This window comes from Blastomyces gilchristii (genome assembly GCF_000003855.2).
Source record: "Blastomyces gilchristii SLH14081 genomic scaffold supercont1.19, whole genome shotgun sequence".
In the NCBI taxonomy this organism is placed as follows: Eukaryota; Fungi; Ascomycota; class Eurotiomycetes; order Onygenales; family Ajellomycetaceae; genus Blastomyces; species Blastomyces gilchristii.
Genome location: NW_003101664.1, coordinates 756,283 through 781,637, shown reverse-complemented (window position 1 = coordinate 781,637; position 25,355 = coordinate 756,283). Strand labels below are relative to the sequence as shown.

The following is a 25,355-nucleotide window of genomic DNA, read 5'->3' as shown; positions in this document are numbered from 1 at the left end:
GACTATATGTGTACTGCTGTATCTCTGTGTATCCCACTGCCCCTCCTTGCTCCACACGTCATTGGCCTCATGGGCCTCTATAATAATTCTTATTTGAGGCGTTCGGCTAAGTGGGCAAGGGGAATTTAGCTTCTGTATCCGTTGTCTCTCGCTCTCCCTCCTCGGATTTCCACCTTACAAGGCAAGGCTTCTTTTATGCTTCCGCCACCAGTTAGTCCCAGCTGCGGATCACGGCCCTGCTCAGGAAAAAGAAGAAAAAAAAAAAAGGAAAATAGAAAAAATGAAAATAGAAAAAAAAGAAAAAAAGAAAAAAAAAAGAAAAAAAGAAAAAAAAAAAAGAAAGTGTAAAAAGCAAAGTTAGTCTAAAATGTAGCTATCAACATAGGATAGGGATAGGACAATACACAGCCGGAGCTGGAGTTGAAGAGATGGAGATAAATAATAATTTACAACACGCACATACAGTAACTACATTATTACTACATGAGTACTCATCTGCTCTCTCAGCCTGATCTGCAGCCACTGCCTGCTGGTCTGATTCTCCATGATGATGAGACCAGATAGTGTTAGTGTGCATTCTCAAGACACTACTCCGTACTTATTTTAGAGAGACGACGCATACTCCGTACACAGTAATGAGCGAATTCTCAAGGAAGAAGCCCCCGCCAAGGCGTGGTGCAGGCTCTTGGTAGACACAAGACGAAACGACGATTTGATTCTGGAACACTCCATCAATCTACATATCATCCCATCGATCATGCATCGTTATCGTTATACTACTGTACGGAGTACATATCCTATCCTATCCCCATCCTATCTCTATTGCACTAAACTAAACTAGACAACCCCGATCCCGAGCTACTTAGCAGCAGGCAGGTTAGATTGGAACTTGGGATTACGCAGTACAGGTGTGTTCAAGCAAGGTAGGTAACTCCACAGTACGGAGTAAGGTTGCTTGCATGCATGCATGCGCATTGCGCAGCCTAAGCCAAGGTTGACCTAAAAGGATGTACGGAGGATGTATCTATTTCGCCCTAGCTAGCTAGTAGCTAGCTAGCGGGCGGGCGGCGGCGGCGGGGGATTATCGTCCATCGTTATTTTAGGGAGGGGGTAGGGATTGTGCATGCGTACTCCGTACTCTTGGACGGATCAACCGGCACTCACAGCAGGTATTATTATTACGCGGTAATAATAATCGAAGGACGATGTCATCGGCGTTTAGAGAAAACGCTAGGGGGGAGGGGCAGGGGAGGGTTGTTAGCACGGGCTGTTAACGCCGCGGGCAAGCTTCAGTGGGATTTTGAGAGGAGGAGCAGGAGGAGGAGAGGGGGGAACGGCAAGCAATGGGAACGGAGGAGGGAATGCGGAGAGAAGCCGAAAAAGAACGAAAAGAACGAAAAGAACGAAAAGAAGAGAAGAGAAACAACCGAATCAAAATAGCTCTGAGCCCCCATTTTTCCCATTGGTTATTCATGGCCTTTGGCAAATCCCCAAGCATGATGCAACGAGGAGAGAGCTCTTTTGCCTAATGATAAAAATAATAAACTGACTGCAGACCTGGAGTTGGGCAGATAGGGATTGTTGTTTTTGCTACCTTTCTCTTCCACCATTCAAACTAAAAGGAAAAAAAAAAAAAACCCCAAAAAGTTTTCACTTTTATTTCCATTTATTTTTATTTTTATTTTTTATTTTTTCTTTGCTTCCACTTCCATTCCACGTTTTCCCTCCCCCTTTCGTTTTTGGTAACTATCATTTAAACAGCTCCAAACCTCTCAGGCTCAGGTCCTACCGTCCCACAACCACCCCCATCGACATCGGTCCGACAATGATAAAGAATAAGAACCCATGGTATGGAGTCTATGGACATACCAGCGGGGTGGGGTAGGGTAGGTAGGGGGGAGGGGGAAACGGAAAACGGAGAACGGAGTAACAACCGTATTTATTATTTCGATTTGACATCTCCATTCCAATCACCGGACGGATTATTATTATTCACCGCTCCCCAAATAATTATATTATTGCCAGGCTCAACCTGTCCATTATTCAGCATCACGGCGGAGGAAGGGAATAATCATAATAATAAATAGCGAAAGTTGTCCTGGTTACTGCATGTTGGACCCGGCCATATTTTAACTTCAAAGAGATCGGATTCTCACTCACCCATCCCCCATTCTCTTTGCTTTTTCGTATCATATCTCATCTTCTTCCACCCCCACGGGTGTTGTTGCCTTTCATCTTACTACTGCTCAAATTCTCCTGTCCTGCCCCGAGATATCATCCCAATTCCGAATTCCCAATTCCGATTGCGAGTTTATTTATATTGCTTTTATTTTATTTTATTTCCCCCCTTTTTCTGAAACCCCGGGTCGGTCCGGCGGGTTCGGGAGTTTCGGGAAGGGAGAGCAAGCATATACATGGTGTGGTATGGGGGAGTTGAAGAAACGAAATAAATATCGGGAAAAAGTGGGCAGGGCGCGGTAGAATTTCTCTTTTTCGTTTTCGTTTTTCGTTTCATCGTCTACGGGACCGGTGTGGTGTGTGTGTGCTGTATATGAGGATTCAGGTGCTGGGATAAGGTGGAAGATCGAGGTATGTACGCCCCTGCTGCAAGATTCGGAATGGTGATGATGATGATGATGATGATGATGATGGACAAGGGGTTGAGGAAAGAGGACTTGGGTATTTTTCTTTTTCCCTTTTGAAGAATCTTGTTGTGTATTAAGGTCTACGTTACGGTAAGTCCGGGGATTTGAATCGCAGGTGAAATACCGCACAAGACCGCGGATAGCTCTGTCAACTACTGGCCAACGAGACGAGACTTGTAAGTGACAGCAGTGGTGTGTGTGTGTGTGTGTGTCTTGCCTGTTCCTGTATATACGGCTGGTTCCGGATATCAACGTTATGGAGACATCTACACTCCGTGATGCAAGAATAGTCGTCCGGGAGAGCTGGGTCGATATATGCATGCATACTTACGAAGGCTTCAGAAAGGAAAATGAAATGTGATTAAGGAGGATGCGTGAGCACCATGAATCATGTAATTTACAAAAATGAGCGAACCCAAACCCCTTTTCCGGTCCAAAATGCAGAATAAATGCACCGAAAAGTGACAAGAGAAAATGTTAAAAAGTACATACAAGAAAGAAGTAGTAGATACAGCGCCCACACGAGCACATGCTCATCCCATCTATAAAATGACTTTTTTCTTCTTCTTCTTCTTCTTCTTCTTGTTCTTTTGCTTCTTTTATGCCTTCTCCACCTCCCCAATCGCCTGCCCAACCTTCACATACTGCCCCTTCTCAATCTTCCACTTCCAACCGCCCTCACGGTGCTCCCCCATCCACCCCAGGTCAAAACTAGGCCGCCCGCCCAACGGCGCCTCGAAAACCAACACAATCGAGCTCCCCAGCTGGAATCCGCCCATCTCCTCGCCGCGCTGTAGCGCATGGCCCTCTAGCGTCTTGCTGGCATGGTGGTACGTCGCCTCCGAGAAGCCCGAGTAGGGCTCGCCGAGCTTGGCAGCGGCCGCAGCAGCGCGGTCCGCGGCCGTGTCGGTCGTCAGGCTGTTCGTGCGCAGCTCGGAGTCGAAGTTGATCTTGATGGAGCCGACGTTCGTGGCGCCGACGGGCGTCATGCTGAAGAACCCCCAGCGCCAGCGGCCGAGGAGCACGATGCGCTCGTTCAGCGTGAATAGGCCCGGCAGGGTGCGTTGGAGGTACGGGGAGACGGAGAAGAGTTCGCCGGCGAAATGGCGGCGGCTTTCGACGACCCAGGACACCGGGGAGTGGAAGCGGTGGTAGTCGCCTGGGGCGAGGTAGATGACGACGTAGAAGAGGGATCTATTTGAGGTGGGCGTGGGCATGTACCAGGCTGTTTTGCCCTTGGCGAGGTCGGCTCTGACCTTGGCTTCGGAGCTGGTGGTGGAATGCATAGATGCGTCTAGTGGTTTGTCTCCGGGGGCGTGGCCCTTTCCGGTGCCGGAGAGTAAGGTTGGGAGGGTGTAGGTGATTCCATTCATTTTAGCAAACTTCTCGTCTGCTGCCACATTATCGGGGTCTTTATTAGTGTGCTCGCGGTGTTCGTTGTGGTGTATTGGAGCCCTCGTAGGATGTACCGGCTCGTGGCCAGGGCTCAGCTCTTCATGTCCCAGCAAAGAATCCAGACTGTACGTCATGCCCTTGACCTGCTCGACTTCCCCGTTCTCAATCATCCCAAACTGTAGTATTCGTCCGTCGGCTGGCGAGAGAATGGCTAGGGGGTTTGGGTCGAGTGGACGGACACCGGGCTTTAGCTCGCGATAAAAGAAGGCGGCCAGGTTCGGGTAGGTATGGAGGTCGGGCTCTGCAACTTCGTCTAGATTGACGCCGAAAATCCAGGAGTAAAGCTTGAAGCCTGGGACGCGGAGATAGTAGGGAATGACCAGCTCGTTGAAGCGGCCCCAAAGTCGAGACATAGCCTTCAGGGGAAGGGTAGACATGACCTGAACCTGCCATGGCCCAGAGGGTCGGATTTTCTTCCGCGGCAACACTTCCTCGCTGCCCTCGCGTTCCAGCCGTTCCTTTTCTGCTCTTTTAGATCTGAAGAATTGAACAAATCCCAAGAACCCGATGCCCAGCCCGACAGGAATTGGATACCATTCAACTTTGGTGTTCCCCAGAGCTGTCCGCAATCTCGACCGAAACGACTCTTTCTCCTGTGATCCTTTTCCCCCCTGGCCATTTTGCTGCCAGCGTCCGGACGATGAGGAAAACGGCCTTCGAGATAAGGGCATTCTCCTGCTATTCACTCTGCATAGGGCGAGCTCTGCCGCAACAGCCTCCCAAGTTCCCACGAAGCTGGCGCGATTCTGATACACAGCTGCCCGTCTAACGACCAACATGCTGAACGGCGTTTTCCCTTCAGTGCTTCATAAATTATAGAGATAGTAGGCGGCAGATTATCACCCCGACATGGCACTGAGTTGCATAAGCATACCCATGAATCCAATTGAACCCAAGACGTGGACCCGAGAAAGGCGCAAAATTGCTAATCAATTTGTCTCCCTAATCGACGTCAGCGTGGAAAGTTGACTCGCAAATTATGGAGTTAATAGTTTCCATACAATTAGTTACAGATTTATGTTTATCCGAGCCGAGCAAGATATCGCCGCTGAGTCAGCAGCTCCCGGATCGGGTTCAGGCCACCTCAGTCAGTCCAGTCGTTGCCAGCATCCGCATCGCATCGTCATCGTTGCACTGAAACAGGATCAGTCCGCGCGGGCAGATGGTGTCATTAATGCAATAATATACCGCGCTTGGTTCCACGCTGTCTTTCGTTCGCTGAATGACCCAGCTTGTTGTGTACTAGCTGTTTGTGCTTGTGTTGACTGGATTGCCCAGCGAATTCTGCCGTCATCTCCCACCTCCACCTCGCTCCACATATCTCCCCCGTCCGTCTTCCAGGTGAAGCGACACGTTTCTTGTTCATACTAATCTCGTGTGGTTAAATACCATATCTTATACCACCAACTTCTGATCTGGATGTTGTTTACATAGCCTTTCGTCAGCCGTCAAATTCTGATCGCATTGTTGGCATCTCCCCCAGCGCCTCCGGACGTTCATCCGTAACTCCAAACGACGAGGAGTCTGAGGAGATTGGAAACCTAGAAGCCAGGATGTCGACAGATACCAAGCCTAGGAATATAGACGGCGTAGATGGGTTGAGCAGCGCATCCAGCAGCGATGTGCAGACTATCGTTCTTCATATCGTATCTCCATCCCTTCAGAACCGGGTTACTCTGAACAACGTTCCTCTTGCAATCAAGATCCTAGAGTTGAAGACTCGACTGTCTGAAGCGTTACCCAACCACCCTCGCCCAGATGTACAGAGACTCATATATAGGGGAAAGCCTCTGTTGAACAATGAAGACCAGCTAGGCAATATTGTCGCACCTGCAGACGTAAGTTCAACCCCTCTCACTTTAGTCCCGAAGGTCACAAACTTATGGGACTCGGTCTGCGATTAGGGTCGGGTGCACACAATGCATCTTGTTCTTCCCCCTAGCCAAGTGAGAGTTACCATTCCTCCTCCACCAAATCTCGCCCCAGATCTCCCGAACCCCGGCCTGCCGAACCCTCAACAGGAGCCATCCGGCTTACGCCTTCGGACAAGCGGCACAAGCCACACTGACCCAACAGCACCGCGACCACAAGTGCAAGCACAGTTCAACTCTGCAACTGCCGCCAACCAGGTAGCTACTCTACGCCAGCAGGTCATAGCACAACATCAGCATCTGGCTGCGCAAATCGCTCAGAACGCACGGTTGCCATCCACTAATCGCCCCGCACAAGCCGGACTTTCCACAGCGATAAATCCGGCCGGTATCCCAATACAGAATAACATTGATTCGCCATTATATGTTGATGTCAACTCACCTTTATATGGTACGAGATTTGGGTTGTCGACGCCGAACCTACAAAGCGAGCGGATGAGTTCGATACCCAGTAACCAAGATCGCAACCCATCGGACTCACAATCAACCTCTTCGAGGGCCACATTGTTCGATTCCTCTGCAACCCAACCTTTCCCCATTCAACGCACGGCAAGCTTTCCTCCCAGTCGTCCCACTTGGCTCGGTGAGACCGGAATGGGCGTGGGAACTTTAGGTGAAAATCGACGAAGAATCCCCGCAATACTTGAACAAATACTCGGTATGGAAAGCCAGGTACGGCGAGGCCAGCTTCCGACCATTGAGAGTATTTGTCGTACACGTATTCAACTTTACCAAATCCTGGATGAACAGGATCGCAATCCACTTGCGCCAAGAGACATCATGCCTGAAAACCTTCTCGCTCGACTATCGTCCCTTACTGCTCGGGTAGATCAAATAAGGCTTTTAAGAACCCGTTCCTTCACCTCTTCACCTCAAAATTCCTTATTTAACCCCTCACCCACTCTTCAAGATCCCACGCAGACGTCCATATACTTAGTATCTTCCCCATCTGGCTACCATGCAGTACTTCTTCCTCCAACTGGTGCGCCCGGACAGGGTACCATTCAGCCGGGAACGCAGGCATTCCATGCTCATAGGCCAACCATTCACCCGCCCATAACATTTATTCCACATGAAGCGCCACATGCGGCACCAAATCCTATGATTATTCCACCTGCGGTGAATCAAGCCATCTTGCAACAGCAGGAACGACATCGAATATTTTTGGGCCCAGCGAATTTCTCTCGGATACTAGGACGGCTTTGGCTTTTCGTTAGACTTTATTTCTTTTGCTACATCTTCAGCGAAGATGGTACATGGTTCAGGATTATTTTGGTTTCACTTTCAGTCCTCACAGCTCTTCTATCAGAAACGGATTTACTACAGCGAGCACAACGTGCGGTTATCGACCCATTACACAGACATCTCGAAAATCTGTTGCCTGTGGATACGCACCAGCCTCGAGACGCAGGTAGAGCGCGCAGAGGTGTAGACACAAATGTCCCTCCTGTGCATCCGATGCAACCCAATAACATCAATGAAGGACTTCGACCCGCAGTTGGAACGCAGCATAACGGAGCTATGGCCAACAGTCAACCGGCAGGTGCTTATAATAGGCTTAGGACGGCGGAACGAGCGTTTGCTCTTCTCCTTGCAAGTCTAGTGCCGGGTGTCGGGGAGCGCCGGGTGGCGGCTAGAAATGCGGCAGAAGCCGCGAGACAAAATGAATTAGCCGCTGAAAGAGAGGCAGAGGAAAACCAGGCTAGGGAGCAGGGGAATGAGGAAGCAGAAGCTCGTGGTGACCCATCTGGTGAGGAGTCTGAGGACGCCGCAGTCCCGGAACTAGACCCACAACCCGCTCATCCCACAGATGACTTGGAAGAAGATCGTGCCATCGAAACATGAAATCTATGGGAAAGCTGCGTGAAATGATATGATCGTGTCATCAGTAATTTGCCTTTTATGCTTCTCGGCGCTCCCTAACTTCTAATTTTTCTTTTTCTTTTCTATACCCAGCTCTCTTCACACAGCATTTGTCATCCATTTTAATTCCTAGGTGATATTTTGGTTTGGATAAACTGGCCCATATAGTAATCCGCACTGCTTTGTTAGATATGTCCTCTTTTACGGACCTGGAGCATTTCGTTACTTTGAACAGCGAAATACTTTTGTTATTATGCCTGTTTGTATGCATGCATGTATGAGTAGGTAGGAAAATTCGTCTGTTTATTTCCCCCCTCAAGCTTTGGATCTTGAACACGAAAATTGCATTTGGCTTCCATTATTTATTGAATTCAATTAGCCTCTTCTCCGGAACATCACCTCACGCCCTTGCTTCAAAGTCGGTCGAAGTTGCCGTCTGCATCTCAAAACCATCCTAATCCTCCTACCATCATCCATATCCATCCGAAACACCTACCTGTCAAAAGATAAACAGTACCACCCAGCACAAATAGGTTAAATAAAATTTCAACATCAGAACCACGGGGACAATTAAAGGCAACATATATAAATTCTCACTTCCAACGCAGTTTACTCACAACCATATCTCGACACCCACCTACCCGCCGGCCCACTTACCGCTGGACCTGCTCGTCCACTTCCTCGCCTGGGATGGGAAGCCTCGAGTGCGCGATGTACCACTGTCTATACGTTTCGCGCAGCAAGGCGTCAATGGAGTTGTATGGCTGCTGTTATTATCCTGTAAAAGGTCCCCGCTTAGCTGCTGAAAGACAGCATGGCAATAGTTTTTTAGCCACTTCTGGAACCTCTACTGGACCTTACGTGGGAGGGAAACCGAGAGATTTGGTCGTCATGAGCGGACGCACATGGCTCCTAGAAGCGTCTGTAAATATCCTCCGTTGACAGAAGGACTTTCTGCTTTCCGTGGATGACTAGAAACGTATATACTAGCCAAGCTAGGGTTAAAACGAGTGGAATAGCCTGTAACTGTGCCATGCTTACTCACTCTCTCTAGTGAGTGCGCCACAGTGTACAGAAAACCACATCATACAGAAAATATTTTCAATATCTTCATTCTTCATCTTTAAATAATCATCATTAATTATAACCATGTCTAAATCTTCTAATTACACTGAGGAGCAGTTGCAAAGAGCTGTTGACATGTATAAAAGCAATTCAAAATTAAAAATCACATCTCTGTCACAAGAATTCAAAGTCCCATATGTCACCTTGTATGAGAGGATCAACAGAAAGAAATCAAGGACTATGAGGATGAATCAAGCATTGAATGACAGCCAGGAAGAGACAATTAAGATATGAATTCATTAGTTGGATATTATTAATGAGACCGCCTGCTACAGATATGAGCAGTATGATGACAGACAATTCCTTGCTAATCTGAAGAGTGTCTGACTGCAAGCATTCAAACCTGGCACTGTGAGAGCTGACTTTGCTGACTGTGGAATGTATCCAGTTAATCACAATATAATTCTCAATCAATTGAGATCTCTTACCATTGATGATGCCCCAGATCTCAACATATACAATGGTGATGATGATGTATACAATCACTTTATCTCATCACCTGCAGATCAACTGTCAACTGTCTTCTTACAATTAACCTTCTCAGAGATGATTGTAAAACTATATCACCAAATCAATGCAGCAGTCAAGATCTTAGAAGATGTGAAGAATATCCTTACATCTGATTTGATAAGACAGTTGAACAAGATCTTCAAGAGTAGCATGATCTAGGTGGAATTGAATATGCATCATGAGAGTGAACTTGCAGATCATTATTAAGCAAATAGATATCAGGTTATCAAATCCTCTCACAGACAGGTACAAGTAGGTGGAGTTCTCACTATTAAGAATGCCAATTGCAAGATTGCAATCTGTAGAGCAGATGAGATGAAAAAGTAGTTCAATAAGAATCTTTGATTGATTGGAATCAAATCTACAAAATCTACAGTCACTCAACCATAATAAGATAATTCTATAGAATCTCAACCTACAGTGGATTCTACACCTTCTAATGAGTATATAGATAATCTTTATATTATAGATAGATGTGATGATGATTATTAATTAATTTTTGAAGATCACTATATTCAAAATATTTTCTGTACAGTGTGGTTTTCTGTACACTGTGGCGCACTCACTAGAGAGAGTGAGTAAGCATGGCACAGTTAATTGACCCACGTCAACTATTCTATTCCATGTATTCTTGGACCTAATCATTCTCAGGAATAACAGCATTCCCATCTGATGTCATCATCCCGAGTAAACCGGCCGGCTCTCTCTGTGCGCCACGAGGCTTGTTCGAGAGATGGCCATCACTAAACCCTATATTCAGTAAATAAGGTTTCAAGTTTTACGCTGTATGGAATGGGAATAAAAGCCCGTATGATCAGGGCCTCTCATCCCAGACGACTGCCAGCATAATCTTCAATGGTGGAATAAAGAAGAAAATCCGTCAAGGCTGTTGTTCCTTTCATTCCCACTGAAAAATAGACGTATATACTTTATTTAATATTCAGACGTAACTGCCATCAGCGCAAACAAAGCTGCAACGTCAAAGGTTTGTTTGCTTGTACGCGTTTTGTGTACTCCCTAACCTACTCCGCCTGTATGTACAGTACTCTGTACACCGAGAACATAACCTTACCCGTGATACAGGAAACATACTCTCTGGTAAACACCTCCGCAGCTCCATTACTTTTGTATAGTTAGGGTTTGGCGCCGGGGCCAGGAACGAGACGAATACGACGTAGATCTGGGATCGTAGCAGTGGATCTAGCTTCTAAGGTCGCTTGCAGTATTTGTGGAGCCCAAGCTGGCATTTTCCAATCATACCAGATATCTAGAATAATGCTAGCGACGCTCGGGGGAAATGGCTAGTGATCTTGGACTAGCGAAGTACCAAGTATGGCCGTAGAAGATGCATTGTTTTGTAGGTGGGTGGCTGGGAGGGGGCAGCAAGAGAATATTCGCGAGTGGCCTATCAAATTGCAACTTTGTATCTCGACGAAGTCAAAAGTTCACGATCCGAACAAATAATGTGCAAAAGGGGAAAGCCGACATGTCAAGGAACCAATCAGATGCCTTCAATGAAATAAGATTTTAAGCATAAAAATCCTTGTGAAGGTTCCAAAAACTTTATCCGAACCCGAACATGAACTACTAGTTTTTCCCTACCCTTTTGCTTCGAAACACCCGAAACTCGTGAACCCCGAAGTTCATTGGGCAGAATGTCAAGAACAGCAGCCAGTCAACACGACTTGGTGACGCTTCGTAGTTGTGCCTAGAGGAGAGAATCTCTTGCACTTAAAATGAGCCTAGTCTTACTCTGGCTAAAGGGTTCGTCAAAATCTCTCTAGCAAATAGCATCGGCCAGCCTCGATTCCCCCAGACGATGAGCTAAATATCCAAGTGCGATCCTAAGCTCCATTGCCTCTAGCGTTATTAACATGAGGCTCCCATTCAAACAACAGGGGTTTAAAAAGCCTTGAAATTTGTCCTGAGATATATATATTCTTTCGCCCACCGGCCCGAGAAATGTGTAATATCTCAACTCAGAAGCACAAATACTCTCGTTAGAACCAACTTCGTCGTCGCTCTTTTTTTTTATATATTTTGCTTTCGATACGCCAGCCACCCGGACCCTCTGCCGATATTTTGATACCTCGATAAGCCTCTACTCCCCAAAAATGCAGATCTCCTTGGTCCTGGTGTCCCTCGGCCTTCTTGGCCTGAGCCGCGCTGAGAAGAGCATTGTGACAGAACTGGCCTTTCCTGGGCCAGTCGACCCACAGCCGATAGTGGCTTCTGTGGTCAAAGCGGTAAGACGAATATACTGAAAATGTGGTAAAGAGGAATGATAGACCCTAGTGTTGAATGGGGGAAAAAGAGAAGAAAAAAAGAAGAAAAATAACCAAAAAGAAATGCTAAAGCAAGGCTGATCTCTCTTCAGGACCCCACCGCAACGGTATATGCCCTTGAATGTGCCCCAGGGACTGACGACACCGAATGCGGCGTGCCTGGCGTGAGTTACACTACATCACCCCCAAACAAGGTAGCAATGGGCTTCCAAGGGTATGGCGAAGATGGGTAAGTTCTCTAGAGTCGTCCTCTCACTTCCTTCCCAATCCTGCATCCCTCGCAACGAGGATAGAGAGAAATCGAAAATCACATAAGCTCACAAAAAACTCCCGCGCCAGCCCCGCGAGCCACTATCTCGAATGCACCATCCAAGGTCCCTCGGCCGACTGCACGAAAGTGTTGATGGTGTCTGAAACAGGCAAAGGCTTCTCCACCTCGTACGCAGAATCTACCCAAATCCCCACCTCTGGATTTATCACGCCCTGGAAAGTCACAATTACAGCCGGCCTGGAGAAGCTGGAAGGAGCTACGGCGGCTCCGGCTCCCTCTAGCGGTGCGAGCGTTACGCCGACTGGAAGTGGTACAGAGGCTCCACCGACTGGGACCAATGCTCCCACCACTGACAGCAGCACCGGTTTGGCAATGCCTCTAGCCACTGCTGCTGCCAACTGGGGCGCTATTGGTGGTGTGGCCATGGCGGTTGCAGCTCTTGTTGTGTGAGCGGAAGTTCGCATAATGGGAAGTGGCAGTTGGTGTACATATACCCTAGCGGCCTGATTTATGTATGGTAAAGGTCCGTCGCATGTCCTCTTTCATGTATACAGTGCAGATATTTGTGGCTATATAATATAATGGATAACTTCACAATGAAATATTGGGTTGATCTATATTTAATCAGCAAAGTCAAGAATATCCATGGGTATGTATCCTAATATTCTAAGGTTAGCCACGAGACTCTCTCACATTCCCCCGCAATATTTCCCTAGCATATCGCTTCGGGCAGGTGCGTAATGATCTAGCTTGAAGTAACCATGTTTTTGTTGCCTACCTAATAATAAATTTAGAAGTCCAGAAGGCTCGGATCAATGTGAACAATGCCAGGCGACAGGAGCTAGCGAATGATGGGCGAGAAGCCCATGGAAAGTGAAGGGGGTAGCGTGGCATGGGGCAGTGTGTTCTGGGTGACTGCGGAAGGACTGATGGCTGCAGTCATATAGAATATCGCCCATCGTAGGAGTGCTGTTGGGTTCAAATGCCAACAGCGCCCATACTGTTGACCCTCAAGAACGTGCTTAAATATTCACCACGACGGATATATTAGGAGCGGAGAGTAATCGAAAGGATTTCGAACCGGTCTACTCTCCGGTTAGGTAGTATAGGTCAATAAACGACTGCACCAAAAGGATCAGTCCTGTGGTGGGGGGTAGGTACCAGCTGAAGGTATCTGATATGCTTGTCGGTTTAACAGGTAGTTTGACAAATCCCCTCGGAATTTTGGAAGTTAGAATTATAGTGGAGGCAAAATAGAAACTAGATCAAATATCAACTCAACTTTAAGCTGGATGTAAAAATGCTATAGGTGTTGCGGGCTTCGAGTAGACCTTATGTCCCTGATTCCGTGTTCATAGTGGCAAGGCTATGCCACAAATTGACCGAATATAGACGAAAGGCCATCAGAGTGAATGTGATGAAAATGGTGTCATCAGGAAACCAAATGCGAGAAGGAGAGTAGAGAAAGGCTCAGCAGTCGTACTCCGTTCACCAGCAGGTGACTTTTCCAGTTCAATGGACATGGGTTTCTTCCATAGCCCAGCCTAGTATTGATGGCTGTGATCAGCTTAACAGCGCAAAGCCACGGGTGGCAGAGCAGTGCCCAGCGACTGCAGTAAAGAAAAGAAAAGAAAAAAATAAATAAATAAAACAACAGGTAGTATTTGAATTAACATCGTTGGCACAGAGCATGGGAAATGAGGAGATAAACAGCGCTGACCATTTTGGCGTTCCTCCACGCAAGGCTAGAAATTGGAGGAAACATCAGAGCGATCACCATTTCTATGCACTGAATAATGAATGTAGCTTACCTTACCTTACAAAGCTTGAGTAACTACCGAGTTAGTACAAAGTAAACTGGCTGGACGTTAAAAAGCACAATAGAGAGCGAGCAATTCCAAACTGCCATCTGGTAGCCAACTAGGTGCAGTGAATCGATCGATGTATCTCATCACGCTTCGGGCGAAAATAGATCCATGAGGTTAATTTGTGACAACTATGGAGTAGCAAATGGTTTGTGCTTCCATAGAGCCTGTGACGGCCTAGATAGAAGCTCTGCCTGTTCCTTTTCAATTTAGGACGCCAGACGGTTAGTGTCATCCAAGCGTGGATTGAAGGGAAGCTGAACATAATTTTAATTTGTAATTGCAGAATGCCTTGGCATGGTTGTACTCTCAAGTTGAATATCTGAATAAAATTGATATTTTTGATATAGAGCCCTCTAATGCGGCGTTAATAAACCGTGCCGTCACTGGCTGCCACCCTTGAGCCGTTGCCATTTTTGTTTGACAATCGCGCGGAACTTTCACCCGCATTCTGATGCCGCGACGGTTCCTTATGGGATTATTATTGATACCGAGATGGAGCGGGAAGAGGGAGCAAATGGGCCAGTGATGGCGGGGATGTCCTGTGCCTGGTTCTAATAATAGAAGATCTGCTTATTATTGCATCGGCAGGATCGGATAGTTACAACAAGAAGATTGCAGAAGAGTGGGATAAAGAGATCGTCGTCGCATTTGGAGCCATGCCATGTTGCAGCTACACCAGGCCTGTGGGCAAACAATTCCAGCCGAACAGCCAGAGCTATCTAGTTACCCATTAGCGATGACTAACGTTTGCTGTGGGCTTGGTAAGAAGCTAAGGAATGCTCCTTCGTCACCGCCCAGCTTCTTTTAAGGCTGGGAGGAATGGAAAGTTTGTGCCGTGGCTATATTTACACACGTTTGTATGCGGCTATATATCGCTGGGGCCAGTAGTAACAAGCGCGATCTCAGCTTGTGGGTTCACCACCGTGGGAGGATGCGCCTAAGCCACTCCCACTCCTCTTTAGAGGCTAGGCTTGCCATGTCAATGAGCGCAGCTGTCGAGCCAACCAGCAGTGTGGGGGACTGATGTTAGCTGAGTTGAGCTTCGAGCACAGAAAGGAGCGAAATTTTGTATAAATATGCCTCCTCCTCCGGCCTCGAGAATGGTTGTTTTCCCCTTTCATCTCATCATCACTCCTCCAATAACAGATAACTTTGCCTGAAATCTATAAACCAAACCAATCGCTCCAATTCTAAACCAGCAAGAATCGTTTATTTGAAACAATAACCCTCTTGATACTATCCTCCTCTTCCACGCAAATCCACAACCGCCAACATGCATTTCCTCCAAGCAACCACATTTTTCCTGGCCGCTTTGAGCATGCAGTCCGTCTCCGCCTCCCCAACCAGAAATTCTTATCCCGTCTCCTCAGAATGCCCAATTGCCCGAAACGCCTGCAAACCCGGCGAGAGCGGAGTCCTACGCATTCCCGAGATGCGCGCCATCCTCAATGGCCAACGCAGCGAGAAGATCGGACATAACATCATCCTCAGCAAATCCGGCGACAAGAAACAGGATCAGGAAATGACCTTCCACGTCCCCAAGGGTGCCAAGACGTGCAACCTCAAGTGGGACCAAGGCGAAAAAAGAAAATTCATCGTTCAGGATTCTGGATTAGCCAAGATCTACCCGGTAGAACCCGCTGGGGCGGAGAGCGTTGGCGCTGCCGATTTCACCAACTGGCCGCAGGTCAAGGGCGCCCAGTCGCACAGAGTCACTTCGATGGATTGCAAGGAAGTGCTGACCTTGCGTTCTTCTCTGGAACATGATGGGGTTGTGAAGATGAAGCAGGATGCTACTAATGGCTGGTATTTGGAGTACTCCTGCTAAGCGGCATATTCGCTTAATCTATAAGTGACGACAGGGAATGACTGTGCTTTTCTCTTTCTTGTGTATTCTGTTCTCGTTTGGTTTGGATTTCTTTCTCCGAATCGATTGTTCTGTTTCATTGATTTTTGTATGCCTCTATTTGTCTTGTCGGTGTTGTTTGAGCGAACATTACATAGAGATCATCTAAGCACCTGGTCAGCGAGAGTATTAATGTTAATGTGACAATAAAAATGCCCCCAAATAGCAATGTTTCCTCATTGTACAGTGCATACCTTCAATATAGCCAGCGGTCAGAAATATACTATTGTGAAAAACGGATATGAAAATTAAAAATATTAAAACAAAATAAAGTCAAGGGGGTGAAAAACAATGCCTCCTTGAAACATTCCTCTATAGTTTGCCTAGGTCTATCCAGACGTTGTGTATCATCATATATTGATCGTATATATCGCGGCGAGAAGCGTTATATCGGTATTCCAATTTCGGAATCAATTCTTTCCTAATCACTGAACCTTGTGGGTATATCCCAGACGCAAGGATGTATGTACAGTACATGTACATCATGAATAAGAAAAGGGTGAACAAAACCCTCATAACTTCGCAGGCGAACACTCAGCCTCCGTCACAACTGCTGCAGCCGGGGTCGTGTCGAAATCCTCCTCCCCGTTAAAGTGCCTAATAGCCTCGTTAGTAAAACAAATCTAGAAAATAATAGAAGAAAAACAGGAGCTCAAAAACATACCATCCCCTCTCCTTCCCACCGCTTAAAAACCCACACTCCCCATTCCCTACGCAATCCCAACCACCCCCTACTCCCACCCCACCCTGCCACCGCGGCACCTTCTTCCCCGAAATCATTTTGACATCTGACCCTTCCCCATACCTATCCCGATCCCGATCCCGATCCCGATTCCCATCTCCGTCCCCACCCCCACGACCCGACCTCCTCACAAACGTCGACAAACTCGCTGTAAACGGTCTGAAGTCCTCGACGCACGTATCCTCCGGCATATCCCCCGTAAGCGCGCGCCCCATCGCAATTAACGGCGCGGCATGCGTGCATATCAAAATAGCATGACTCTGCTTCGCCTCAGACGGGTTCTCACGCTCGTAAGCTTCGAGTTCCGCATCGACTTGTGCGATTATCGCTTCCAGGGTTGTCGCGATGCGGTCGTGGAGTCCTGCGATATTCTCGCCGTTGGGGGAAGGGTAGATGTGTGGTTTGTAGTTTGCATGGGGTGAGGTGGAGTTGGCTTCTATATCTGAGGAGGATGAGGAGGTGAGGAGGGTGGGAAAGTGGGTTTGGAGAACTTCTGGCGATGCGGGAGCTGGGTGTGCGAATGAGGATGAGGAACCAAACCATTCCCTGTGCAGGCAGAAAGCAAGGTATGTCAGTATTTTACATTGTATCCTGCTGGAGTTTCATTCCTCTAGCTTTGTTAAAATGTATATGTAGGGGTGAGGGAACTCACCCTAGTCCATTCTCAACCCTCACGTTTAAATCCACATATGGTTTCTGCTCGAGTTCCTGACGGGCCTTCAACACCTCCACGGTGGGCTGGATAGTTTGCAGACATCTGTAGAACGGGCTGCTGTAGACTCTACATGGTCTTGGGAAGAATTCATCGCTATTGATGTGCGCGGCCAGTTCGTGCGATTGGCGCACCCCGGGTCCTGTCAGGATTGGGTCGACGGGTATTCCGGTGGGAGTAGGGTACATTGAGTGGTAAGTCCCCGTGCTTAGGTCTATAGTCCAGTTTAGACGGTGCTGTAAATGATATCATATATTAGCTTCAGCTTAATAGACTGGATCATCGGGCACAGAGGAGACTGCAAATATACCCCATGTCGGGTCAAGTATATCCTGTCGAGGGGCATTAGAACGGGTAGAGTGGGGAATTCTATAAAAAGAAAGAATACACCGCTATCTATGCAAATGAGTAAGGAAAATAGAAATGAGATTTATGTTCTGTTGATATAATGCCCGGCAGAATAACCGGCTATATAGGCGGTGAACCAAACACCTCGGCTCATTGGCGGTGGTTCTGGGTCTCACAGTTACCGCGACCAATGACCAGCAGAGCAGAAACTACTACGTAGAGAGGCCAAGAGTCTTCGATTGTCAAATACGATATGAAGGACAGGCTATCTACACAATACAACCCAAAGTAGTAGGATGGATGACGCGGTTCTCATTGCAAGTATAGCAGATACCCCGCAGGGAAGTAGTACAAGTATTAGCCAGTAGTAAAGAAATTCACTATTCGCTCCGAACCTAAGGACCTGCTAAAAATATCATAAGAAACTTTTATTCATGGCTAGATGGCTTGATCTAATAGAAGAATCCGATGATCTTGCCAGCAACGTGCTTGCGTCTGGCCTCCTCGTGGTCCATGATACCAGCAGAGGTGGTCAGGACAATGTAACCGAACTGACGGGATGGAAGGAGTCTGACAACCCACTTCTCGAGGTCACGGAGCTGGACGTTGTAGCGGGGGGAGATAACACCGGTCTTGTTGAGACTATTGACGCAGAAGACGTCAGTGGGGAAAGACAGGAATTATAATCTAAATCAGGGAAACATACCGTCCATTGAGCTGGATGACGATCTTGCCAGAGCGGTGGTCATCGACCTCCTCAAACTCGCCAATGTAGCCTGTAAGAGAAATAGAATGTAAGTAATGTGGCGATGAATTAAATGTTGCCAACCACAGTAAAAAATAAGACAGGAAACTTGTAAGATCAACGCCAAAAAAATAATCTATCGGGCATTTAAAGGGCCGACGTCGTAGAGTGGTTTTAATGATCGAGAGCGCCGCCTAGTTATCAACCCGAATATTTCGGCTTCGCATATCTTATGTCTTGGAGACAAGATGAAGCCTTCATTCTGTGCAACATCACAGGACAATTATGGACAAGGAAAGAAAGGAAAGGAACAGGAAGAGAAAAATTCCAAGACGAATCAAAAGCATAAGAAAAAAGGAAAGCAAAACTCACCATGCTTCTGCATAACAGTCAGAAACTTAACAATGACCTTGGAGCTAGGTCTGATGAGGACCTGGCGCATGCCGGCCTTCTCAGCGTTGTTGATGGCGTTCAGCGCATCGTTGAGGACACTAGTCTTAACCATCTTGACGGTTTATAATGTGCTTGGCACGGAGATTCTCAGATCGAGGGAGGAATTTGGAAATGAGGTATCTATGTGATATCCATAACGGGAAAATGATGGTGTACTACGAAACCATTTCCCGTTCCCCCTGACCAGGGGAGAGCCGGGAAATAATTCCATCGTACATCGCAACCAAAACAAAGTTAGCCTTCAGCAGTCTTTTCGAGCGCAAAGAGTGCCCCTCTTTCCACCTAATCTCGATTTGAGAGCAGCCAGAGAAAGGGGTTCTTAAGCCCGTGCCGTTAGGGACAAAGCGTATCACCCTGCGACTAGGGCTTAAAAACCGGAATCAGGTCTTCGAGCGCAAAGTCCATGGTGATTGCTTTACCCAGACTAGCTAAAGGGCGACTGAAACAAGCATAAAGAAATTACAGGGTGGCTAGAAGAGTCACATACCTCGATAGATGGTGTTGACGGTGGGTGCTGGAGAACGGAGTGCTGAGAGTGAAAAAGTCGACCGCGTCGAAGTTGCTGAATTTGACAATGTTTGCGTTGGAGCCGCTAGTGAGGTCCGCTTAGGGCTTAGGGTTTTCCGTGTCGTTGCCCTAGTTATATCACGTGATATTAAATCCAAATTGAGATTCCGGAACCCCCAGAACTGTCCCGATGCTATATATTGAGCCGGTAGAGGTAAAGATAGAAATGTAAGCACGTCTAATCGAATTCATTGAGGCTAGAGTCGTCGTTTGGGTAGGAGGTACCCTCCTCAGACACCTATACCTGCCCAAGGAGTAAAAGTATCTCTTGGAAATTCGATGAGGTGCATTTTGCTTTGTGAAATAGCCATTCAATAATAATTGAGCAGACACCGCAAAAATTTATCAACGATTCATTGAGCTTAGGTATAACATTGGGAGGGCAACGTTCGACACCCCGCAAGGCTGCAACCTCCTCGCACCGAACAAAAAAAAAAAAAAAAAGAAAAAAAAAAAAAAGACAAAGAAAAGCAAAGAAAAGAAAAAGGAACAAAAAATCCAAATAACTACTCGTTTACATTCCCAGCAAGATCTACTATTTCCTCATTGTCGTCTCAACAAAAATCTAGAATTGCAGCTGCACGAACTAGACCGCATGCTTCTATCTACTAATGACTGTAAAAAGCGAAGAAATGGGTATCGCATAATAATATGTGATAAGTATTCTTAGATTCAAAAGCCACCCATTCATTTATTAACTAGTTTTGAAAATGGAAATGAAAGGGAAAGGAACTAAAGAAACGACGAATGCGCTGGTGTTGTGATACGATGAATGGCTTGCATGGGGCAAAAAAAGAAGAAAAAAGAGAATTTAAAAATAACAACGGGTACATGATTTTTGGGGCATACATGAATTCTAGTGTAATGAGTAAATAAAATGTATAAAAAATTGTAGGTAGGGACGTGAACGAGGAAAATACCATAGGAAGGCAGGCCGGGTCGTAGCCGGGGAGAGGGGGGGGGGAGGAGAAAAAGGGGGTCTGGAGATGGGGATTTATTCTGTGTTGATTTGTGTATGCGTATACGGGCGTATGGGGGGTTATACGGGAATACTTTCTGAAAACAAGCATCGACAGCACCTGATCGTTGGGTAGGGCGTGGTGGAACGAGGGGCCAGGTTGATGAATTTTGTTGGTGAATTAGCTGGGAGGGATACATGATTAGTGCTTGGGGGAATACCGGGAAGGGAAATATGGTTCGAAGGGGGCTTGAAGCTTGTTTTGACAAGAGGTTGGGCCGGGGCATGGTGATATCGGAACGTGTGCAGTGTGTAGGGGCAGGGGTTAAAGTGTGCCGAATCGTTGAAAACTGTTGTGGAGGACGCGAATGTCAACGAGGAGAAGGGAGAACGGGGGCTTAAAAAAGAGAAAACAGATTCCTGCTTCTTTTTCTTAAAAAAAAATCATTTCGTTTACTATCCAATCGGTCCCATGAGCTGGGAAAACTCGCACAAGAGCGGTCTGTTGTTCATTCATTTTTCATTATCCCTTTCCGTGAATGTGCTCCAGTCAGGGACGTCGCTTCCCATGTCTTGTCGGGTTGCTGCGTTGGGATGGAACCGACGATCATGGGGTATTATTTGGACAGAGCCAATGTTCGTGAAACGGCTGGGGAATTCGCACAAATAAAAACATGTCACTTTTTTTCGATTGCGTTTATGACATAGCCTGTGCCGTCGCAAGGCTTATTTGGCGTTTGACCTGTTCACGAGCCCATCGTGCTGTTTCAATGGTGCGAGGCCCAAATTCTCGGTTCGTTCGTGTTTCCCGAATCAAGTTGGAGACAAAATCGTTGCGGAAGAACGCCGCGAATTCGCCGTTTGGGAACGTATCGGCAAGATCACTGAGAAAGGTTTGTTAGCGATATATATCTACCAGCACGTAGTCAAAGCCAACATCGTGTCTAGAAAACTAACCCGATAAGACCCATACTAGCTCTCAGTAAACCCTCGCTCCGATTGGTATCTTGAGCAATAACATTTAGAAGTTGGAAAATCGACTCAACGTATGGTTGCAATCCGTTAACTGCAGATTGCAAAAGTTAGTTCTCAGGAAAACTACACAGTTTTCACCCCAAGGTAAGTTAACGAGTACCTACCATTTTGTGTGCCTTTGTACGCAAGGAGAATGCCGCCCCACGCATCCATAATACCTTCCCGAAGGGATATAATATAATCAAGCATATCGAATGACACATCAGGACTAGCGGTGACACCTGATGCCTGTTGCAGCACACCAGCGACAACGACCAAGTATGTATCGAAATGAGTCCCGATAGCCTGAGCGATGTCTCCGAACGTCTCAAGGATGGACGGTTTTAGTTGATTGCTGAGGGTGGTACTCTAAAGAAAAGAGTCAGTAACTTGCAAGCTTTATATAGACAAGTGCAAAGGAATCAACTTCCTACCCTCAGGTTATTAAGTAAGTGATTCATGAACGTATCACAGTAGGGCTGAGCCTTTTCGCCCAATGATCGAGTGATATCACTAACTAGTCCGATTGCCATGGCACACAGACCAGCCTCCTCCTGGTTACCCAGCGCGTTATAAAGGAACGGAATAAACGAATCCATATACTTGATGAAATCCGCCTCCAACGCGCTGGCTATCGAGCCAACTGTGGCGAAAACTGTATCTGGAACACTCGACTTTGGAGGTACAGTGGACAGAATTTGTAATAGAACGTGCATGATCCGGTCAGCCTGAGGCTTGATCTCGCCTTCCAGCCGTTGTACGATAGCCTTGAGTTGACCTATTAGGACCTAATAATAAAGAACATATGGATGCGGACAAACAATAGACTTACTAATAGCACACTTGTCAAGCTCGTTTGCATTTCTTCAAGCGTAATACGATCTTCAACGCTGACAACCTGCTGTTGCATTGGAACGGTTTGTTCGAGTCGTTGAAGGATAACGTCAGAAAGGTTGGCAACGATAGGAAGGCTGTCATTAGCAGCATTAGTCACGAACGAGTTCAAAACCTCGTACGCAGCAGTTCGAAGCTGATTATCGGTATCATGCCTAGGATTAGAAGTTAGCGAAGATTGGCCGAGATAAGATAGCCCAAAAAATCAAGTTGAAAACTTACCTCTCCGTAACACTAAGAAGCGAAGTAACACTATCCTGGAAATGTTTCGATAGAGGGTTGGTCTGAGCACCGGCCTCCCCAGCAAATCGTTCCGCAAGGTTCATCAAAGCCCAGCAGCAAGAGCCCGCGATCTTTGGGCTGCTAGCCAAGCCATTGAACAAACATGATATAAGCGGTTGCAGGTGAGCTTCTGGGTCAATAGATTCAGAGCAATAATCACAGATTCGCCCAAGCGCATAGGCAGCAGAGTCCTTAACGTGAATTACTTTATCGTCCATCATTCCGATTAAAACTGGGAGCGCTTGCTTGATCAATGGATCGAGCGTTTGGACATCAGGGCCGTCCATGATGGCACCGAACGCAGAGACAGCGGCATCCCGGCGGTGCCAATCCTCACTTCTTAGGTTTTCTTCCACAAATGTGAGGACAGGTGGGATCACCTCAGCTGCAACGCACTGGGCATAGAGTTGCAGCGCTTGGTAGGCGGCGCGTGAGGTGTCATAGTCGTCATCAGCAGCGTCCTCATCTTGCTTCGTCATCAAGTGTAGCAGGACAGGAACAACCTCCCTACAAGCAACACGAGCAAAGCTGAAAAATGGGCGGATTTCGGTAGATCCCTCTGCTTGTGCCTGCATATGAAAGTTAGGAAGCCGCTATACAAACTAAAGCCCATTTTTGCGCAGTGGGACAAAGAAATAAAAACTCACGACTGCGTTATCGTCTTCAATTGCAATTTCCTCCTCGCAAACAGTACACCAGAACTCAATAGCGAGCTTCGCAACATCCTCCTCCTCATTCTTCATACCAAGAATGGTAAGCCCAAAGAGCGCCTTTTCCATATAGAAGCGCATTTTCTCATAGTATAGACCCATGATTCTATTCAAGCAGCCAAAGGCCCCGCTCTGTATCCGCGTATCTTCAGCTTGTGTGGCCTCGCAGACAACCTGCATAATATAATTTCGCTCGCCGTCATTCTCAAAGTTCGACCGTACAAATTCCATCGCATCACCCAATGCCGTAAGCGCAGCGTTTCGAACCTCAGTGTTAGTTTCTTCCCGTCGTGCACCCTGGACGACGGCTGTGAGGATGGCATTTGAATGCGCACTTAGGCTATCGCGAAGCTCTGGCTCGTCCGATTCGCAGATAAACCCAATGGTTGTCAGAGATGCCTGCTTCATGTGATCTGAACCAGAGTTGACATTCTTCACAAGAGTATCCATTAACTCGGGCCATTCGTTGCGCGGGAGCTCAATAGCAGCAATAACTGCAATAAGCTGTGCTGCGGACTGGCCAGCTCTGGCATCGTTGCTTTTTAAAGTCTCCAACGCGAGTTCCTTAACGGTCTTTTTGACCTCAGGGCTAAGCTGATGCACCCATTTTCCCTGGACCTCTCGCAATCGGTCAAGCTCTCTGAACGTGAAGGAATTTTTTAGCGCAATACCGGCCGCAATTCGAACGGTAGGGGAAGCGGCCTCGTTAGCAAGTTCGCCTGCGAGCGTCGTGAGGTAGGTAGCCTATAGGAGAGAGACGATAGTTGAGAATAGTGTAAGTAAACATGGAGTTAAAATTCTGACACGAACGGCGCTAAAAATGGCAAACTAGCTGTGGCAGCTCATGTACAAGTCCAATGAAAGCTTTTCGTTTAATTAAGACAGAAATGTGCAAAAACAGGGGGAAACATACAAAGTCAACTTCAGCAGCATGTAGCAGTTGTTGCTCGGCACTTTGACGCGTTGCAGCATCTGTATAGAATCACACAAACAGGGAACAAGTTAGTGGGTCTTCCACTCAAGTAAACAAGCTTGAAGCGTGACACATACCCGTCGACAGGGTGCCCGCCAACACCTGATTGACATCCATGATTTGATACAAATATATTCCCCGTAGTCGCGTGTTTCGTCACAGAAGAAGGGGGTTGTTGGTTGCGAGGGAGCAAACAAGGGGCAGGGAAATGTCTGCGGAGAAGCGGAATTGAGCACGACAGCGAGATGTACACAAGGTATTGAAAATAGAAGGGTAAGAAATTGCGGATAATGTGCGCTGCTCGCCGACAAGACTTTTTTTGGGGGTTGTTTGTTATGGTAACCTAGAATTGTCTGCCCCGCCCAAGGAAAAGGTAGTGAGGAAAAAATAAATATGCGGTAAAAGAGCCAAAGTGAGTGGATAAGAAGCTAATGAGCTTTTCAGCCCAGAAACAGCAATGGAAGGAGGAACTTTTCCTAAGTAGCCTTGTATATCTTCCTCTCCGGAATGTAGAGGGTGGGGTGTAAGGAGGTGAGGTGAGGTGAGGTTGAAGCAGAAGGTTGTTTGCAGGCGCAGACGACAGTGTGGAGGACACGGACAGAGCGAATGCGGCTCTTCACCAGTCAGAAAGGAAAGAAGTGAGCCTGAGTCAGCGGGGTGCGTATCGTTTTTAGTGATGAACTCCAGCCAGATTCGGCTGGCGGGTGGGCCAAGGCTACGTATACTGCGATTAGCAGCGGCTTGGCACTGACCATCACCAAACAAACAATAGTAATAATGTCTAACCTCTGTCTCTCATCTGGCCATGAGGCACACAATTAATTAGTTCAATACCATTAGTGTAATAGGCTAATAGCTAAGCTGTTAGTTGAGAAGTATTAATTAATAATTTCTCATACTAAATTCTATACAATTTGATTTATTAATATAGATTCACTATCTTGCATTTTCTCTCTATATATTCTTACTTTAATTTTCTTATTTATTATTTTTAATTTATTTATAAATGTGATTTCTTTCTCTCTCTGACTCTCTCTGACTTAGTTCTGACTTTTCAAAAGAGAAATATAATTTTTACAGATAATTTTCAATTCTTTA

The 25,355-nt window shown here is 46.9% G+C and overlaps 8 protein-coding genes across 8 annotated transcripts; 4 read left to right on the top strand and 4 right to left on the bottom strand.

Annotated features, from left to right (window-relative positions):
- Positions 1-1,612: 1,612 nt before the first annotated feature.
- BDBG_07514 (phosphatidylserine decarboxylase) lies at positions 1,613-5,100 on the bottom strand. The gene has a single exon (XM_002622066.2). It carries the CDS (start codon positions 4,877-4,879, stop codon positions 3,245-3,247), a length of 1,635 nt encoding a protein of 544 aa, XP_002622112.1. The 5' UTR covers positions 4,880-5,100; the 3' UTR covers positions 1,613-3,244.
- BDBG_07513 (ubiquitin family protein) lies at positions 5,080-7,876 on the top strand (the record flags this gene model as incomplete). The annotated part of the gene is made up of 3 exons (XM_002622065.2): positions 5,080-5,441; positions 5,546-5,938; positions 6,005-7,876. The coding sequence occupies exons 1-3, from the start codon at positions 5,118-5,120 to the stop codon at positions 7,874-7,876; spliced, it is 2,589 nt and encodes an 862-aa protein (XP_002622111.1). The 5' UTR covers positions 5,080-5,117.
- A 1,521-nt stretch (positions 7,877-9,397) lies between these two features.
- Positions 9,398-9,688, top strand: BDBG_17626 (uncharacterized protein; the record flags this gene model as incomplete). The annotated part of the gene is made up of 1 exon (XM_031725307.1): positions 9,398-9,688. The coding sequence occupies one exon, from the start codon at positions 9,398-9,400 to the stop codon at positions 9,686-9,688; it is 291 nt and encodes a 96-aa protein (XP_031580219.1).
- Positions 9,689-11,132: 1,444 nt separating this feature from the next.
- BDBG_07512 (uncharacterized protein) lies at positions 11,133-13,378 on the top strand. Its single transcript, XM_002622064.2, has 3 exons — positions 11,133-11,775; positions 11,907-12,043; positions 12,154-13,378. Exons 1-3 carry the CDS (start codon positions 11,644-11,646, stop codon positions 12,533-12,535), a joined length of 651 nt encoding a protein of 216 aa, XP_002622110.1. The 5' UTR covers positions 11,133-11,643; the 3' UTR covers positions 12,536-13,378.
- BDBG_07511 (phosphoglycerate mutase) lies at positions 11,416-17,718 on the bottom strand. The gene is made up of 8 exons (XM_002622063.2): positions 17,624-17,718; positions 17,254-17,549; positions 16,524-17,147; positions 16,054-16,456; positions 13,902-15,964; positions 13,247-13,629; positions 12,864-13,170; positions 11,416-12,743 (listed from the first exon to the last, which is right to left on the bottom strand). The coding sequence occupies exons 1-4, from the start codon at positions 17,657-17,659 to the stop codon at positions 16,372-16,374; spliced, it is 1,041 nt and encodes a 346-aa protein (XP_002622109.1). The 5' UTR covers positions 17,660-17,718; the 3' UTR covers positions 11,416-12,743; positions 12,864-13,170; positions 13,247-13,629; positions 13,902-15,964; positions 16,054-16,371.
- Positions 14,365-16,090, top strand: BDBG_17625 (uncharacterized protein). The gene has a single exon (XM_031725306.1). The coding sequence runs from the start codon at positions 15,227-15,229 to the stop codon at positions 15,779-15,781; it is 555 nt and encodes a 184-aa protein (XP_031580218.1). The 5' UTR covers positions 14,365-15,226; the 3' UTR covers positions 15,782-16,090.
- A 29-nt stretch (positions 17,719-17,747) lies between the features above and the next one.
- On the bottom strand, positions 17,748-19,432 carry BDBG_07510 (40S ribosomal protein S22). The gene is made up of 4 exons (XM_002622062.2): positions 19,347-19,432; positions 18,779-18,979; positions 18,368-18,437; positions 17,748-18,303 (listed from the first exon to the last, which is right to left on the bottom strand). The coding sequence occupies exons 2-4, from the start codon at positions 18,909-18,911 to the stop codon at positions 18,114-18,116; spliced, it is 393 nt and encodes a 130-aa protein (XP_002622108.1). The 5' UTR covers positions 18,912-18,979; positions 19,347-19,432; the 3' UTR covers positions 17,748-18,113.
- A 421-nt stretch (positions 19,433-19,853) lies between these two features.
- On the bottom strand, positions 19,854-25,027 carry BDBG_07509 (importin beta-1 subunit). The gene is made up of 9 exons (XM_002622061.2): positions 24,335-25,027; positions 24,198-24,256; positions 23,222-24,028; positions 22,515-23,143; positions 22,231-22,447; positions 21,833-22,165; positions 21,524-21,767; positions 21,342-21,450; positions 19,854-21,268 (listed from the first exon to the last, which is right to left on the bottom strand). Exons 1-9 carry the CDS (start codon positions 24,372-24,374, stop codon positions 21,082-21,084), a joined length of 2,625 nt encoding a protein of 874 aa, XP_002622107.1. The 5' UTR covers positions 24,375-25,027; the 3' UTR covers positions 19,854-21,081.
- Positions 25,028-25,355: the final 328 nt, after the last annotated feature.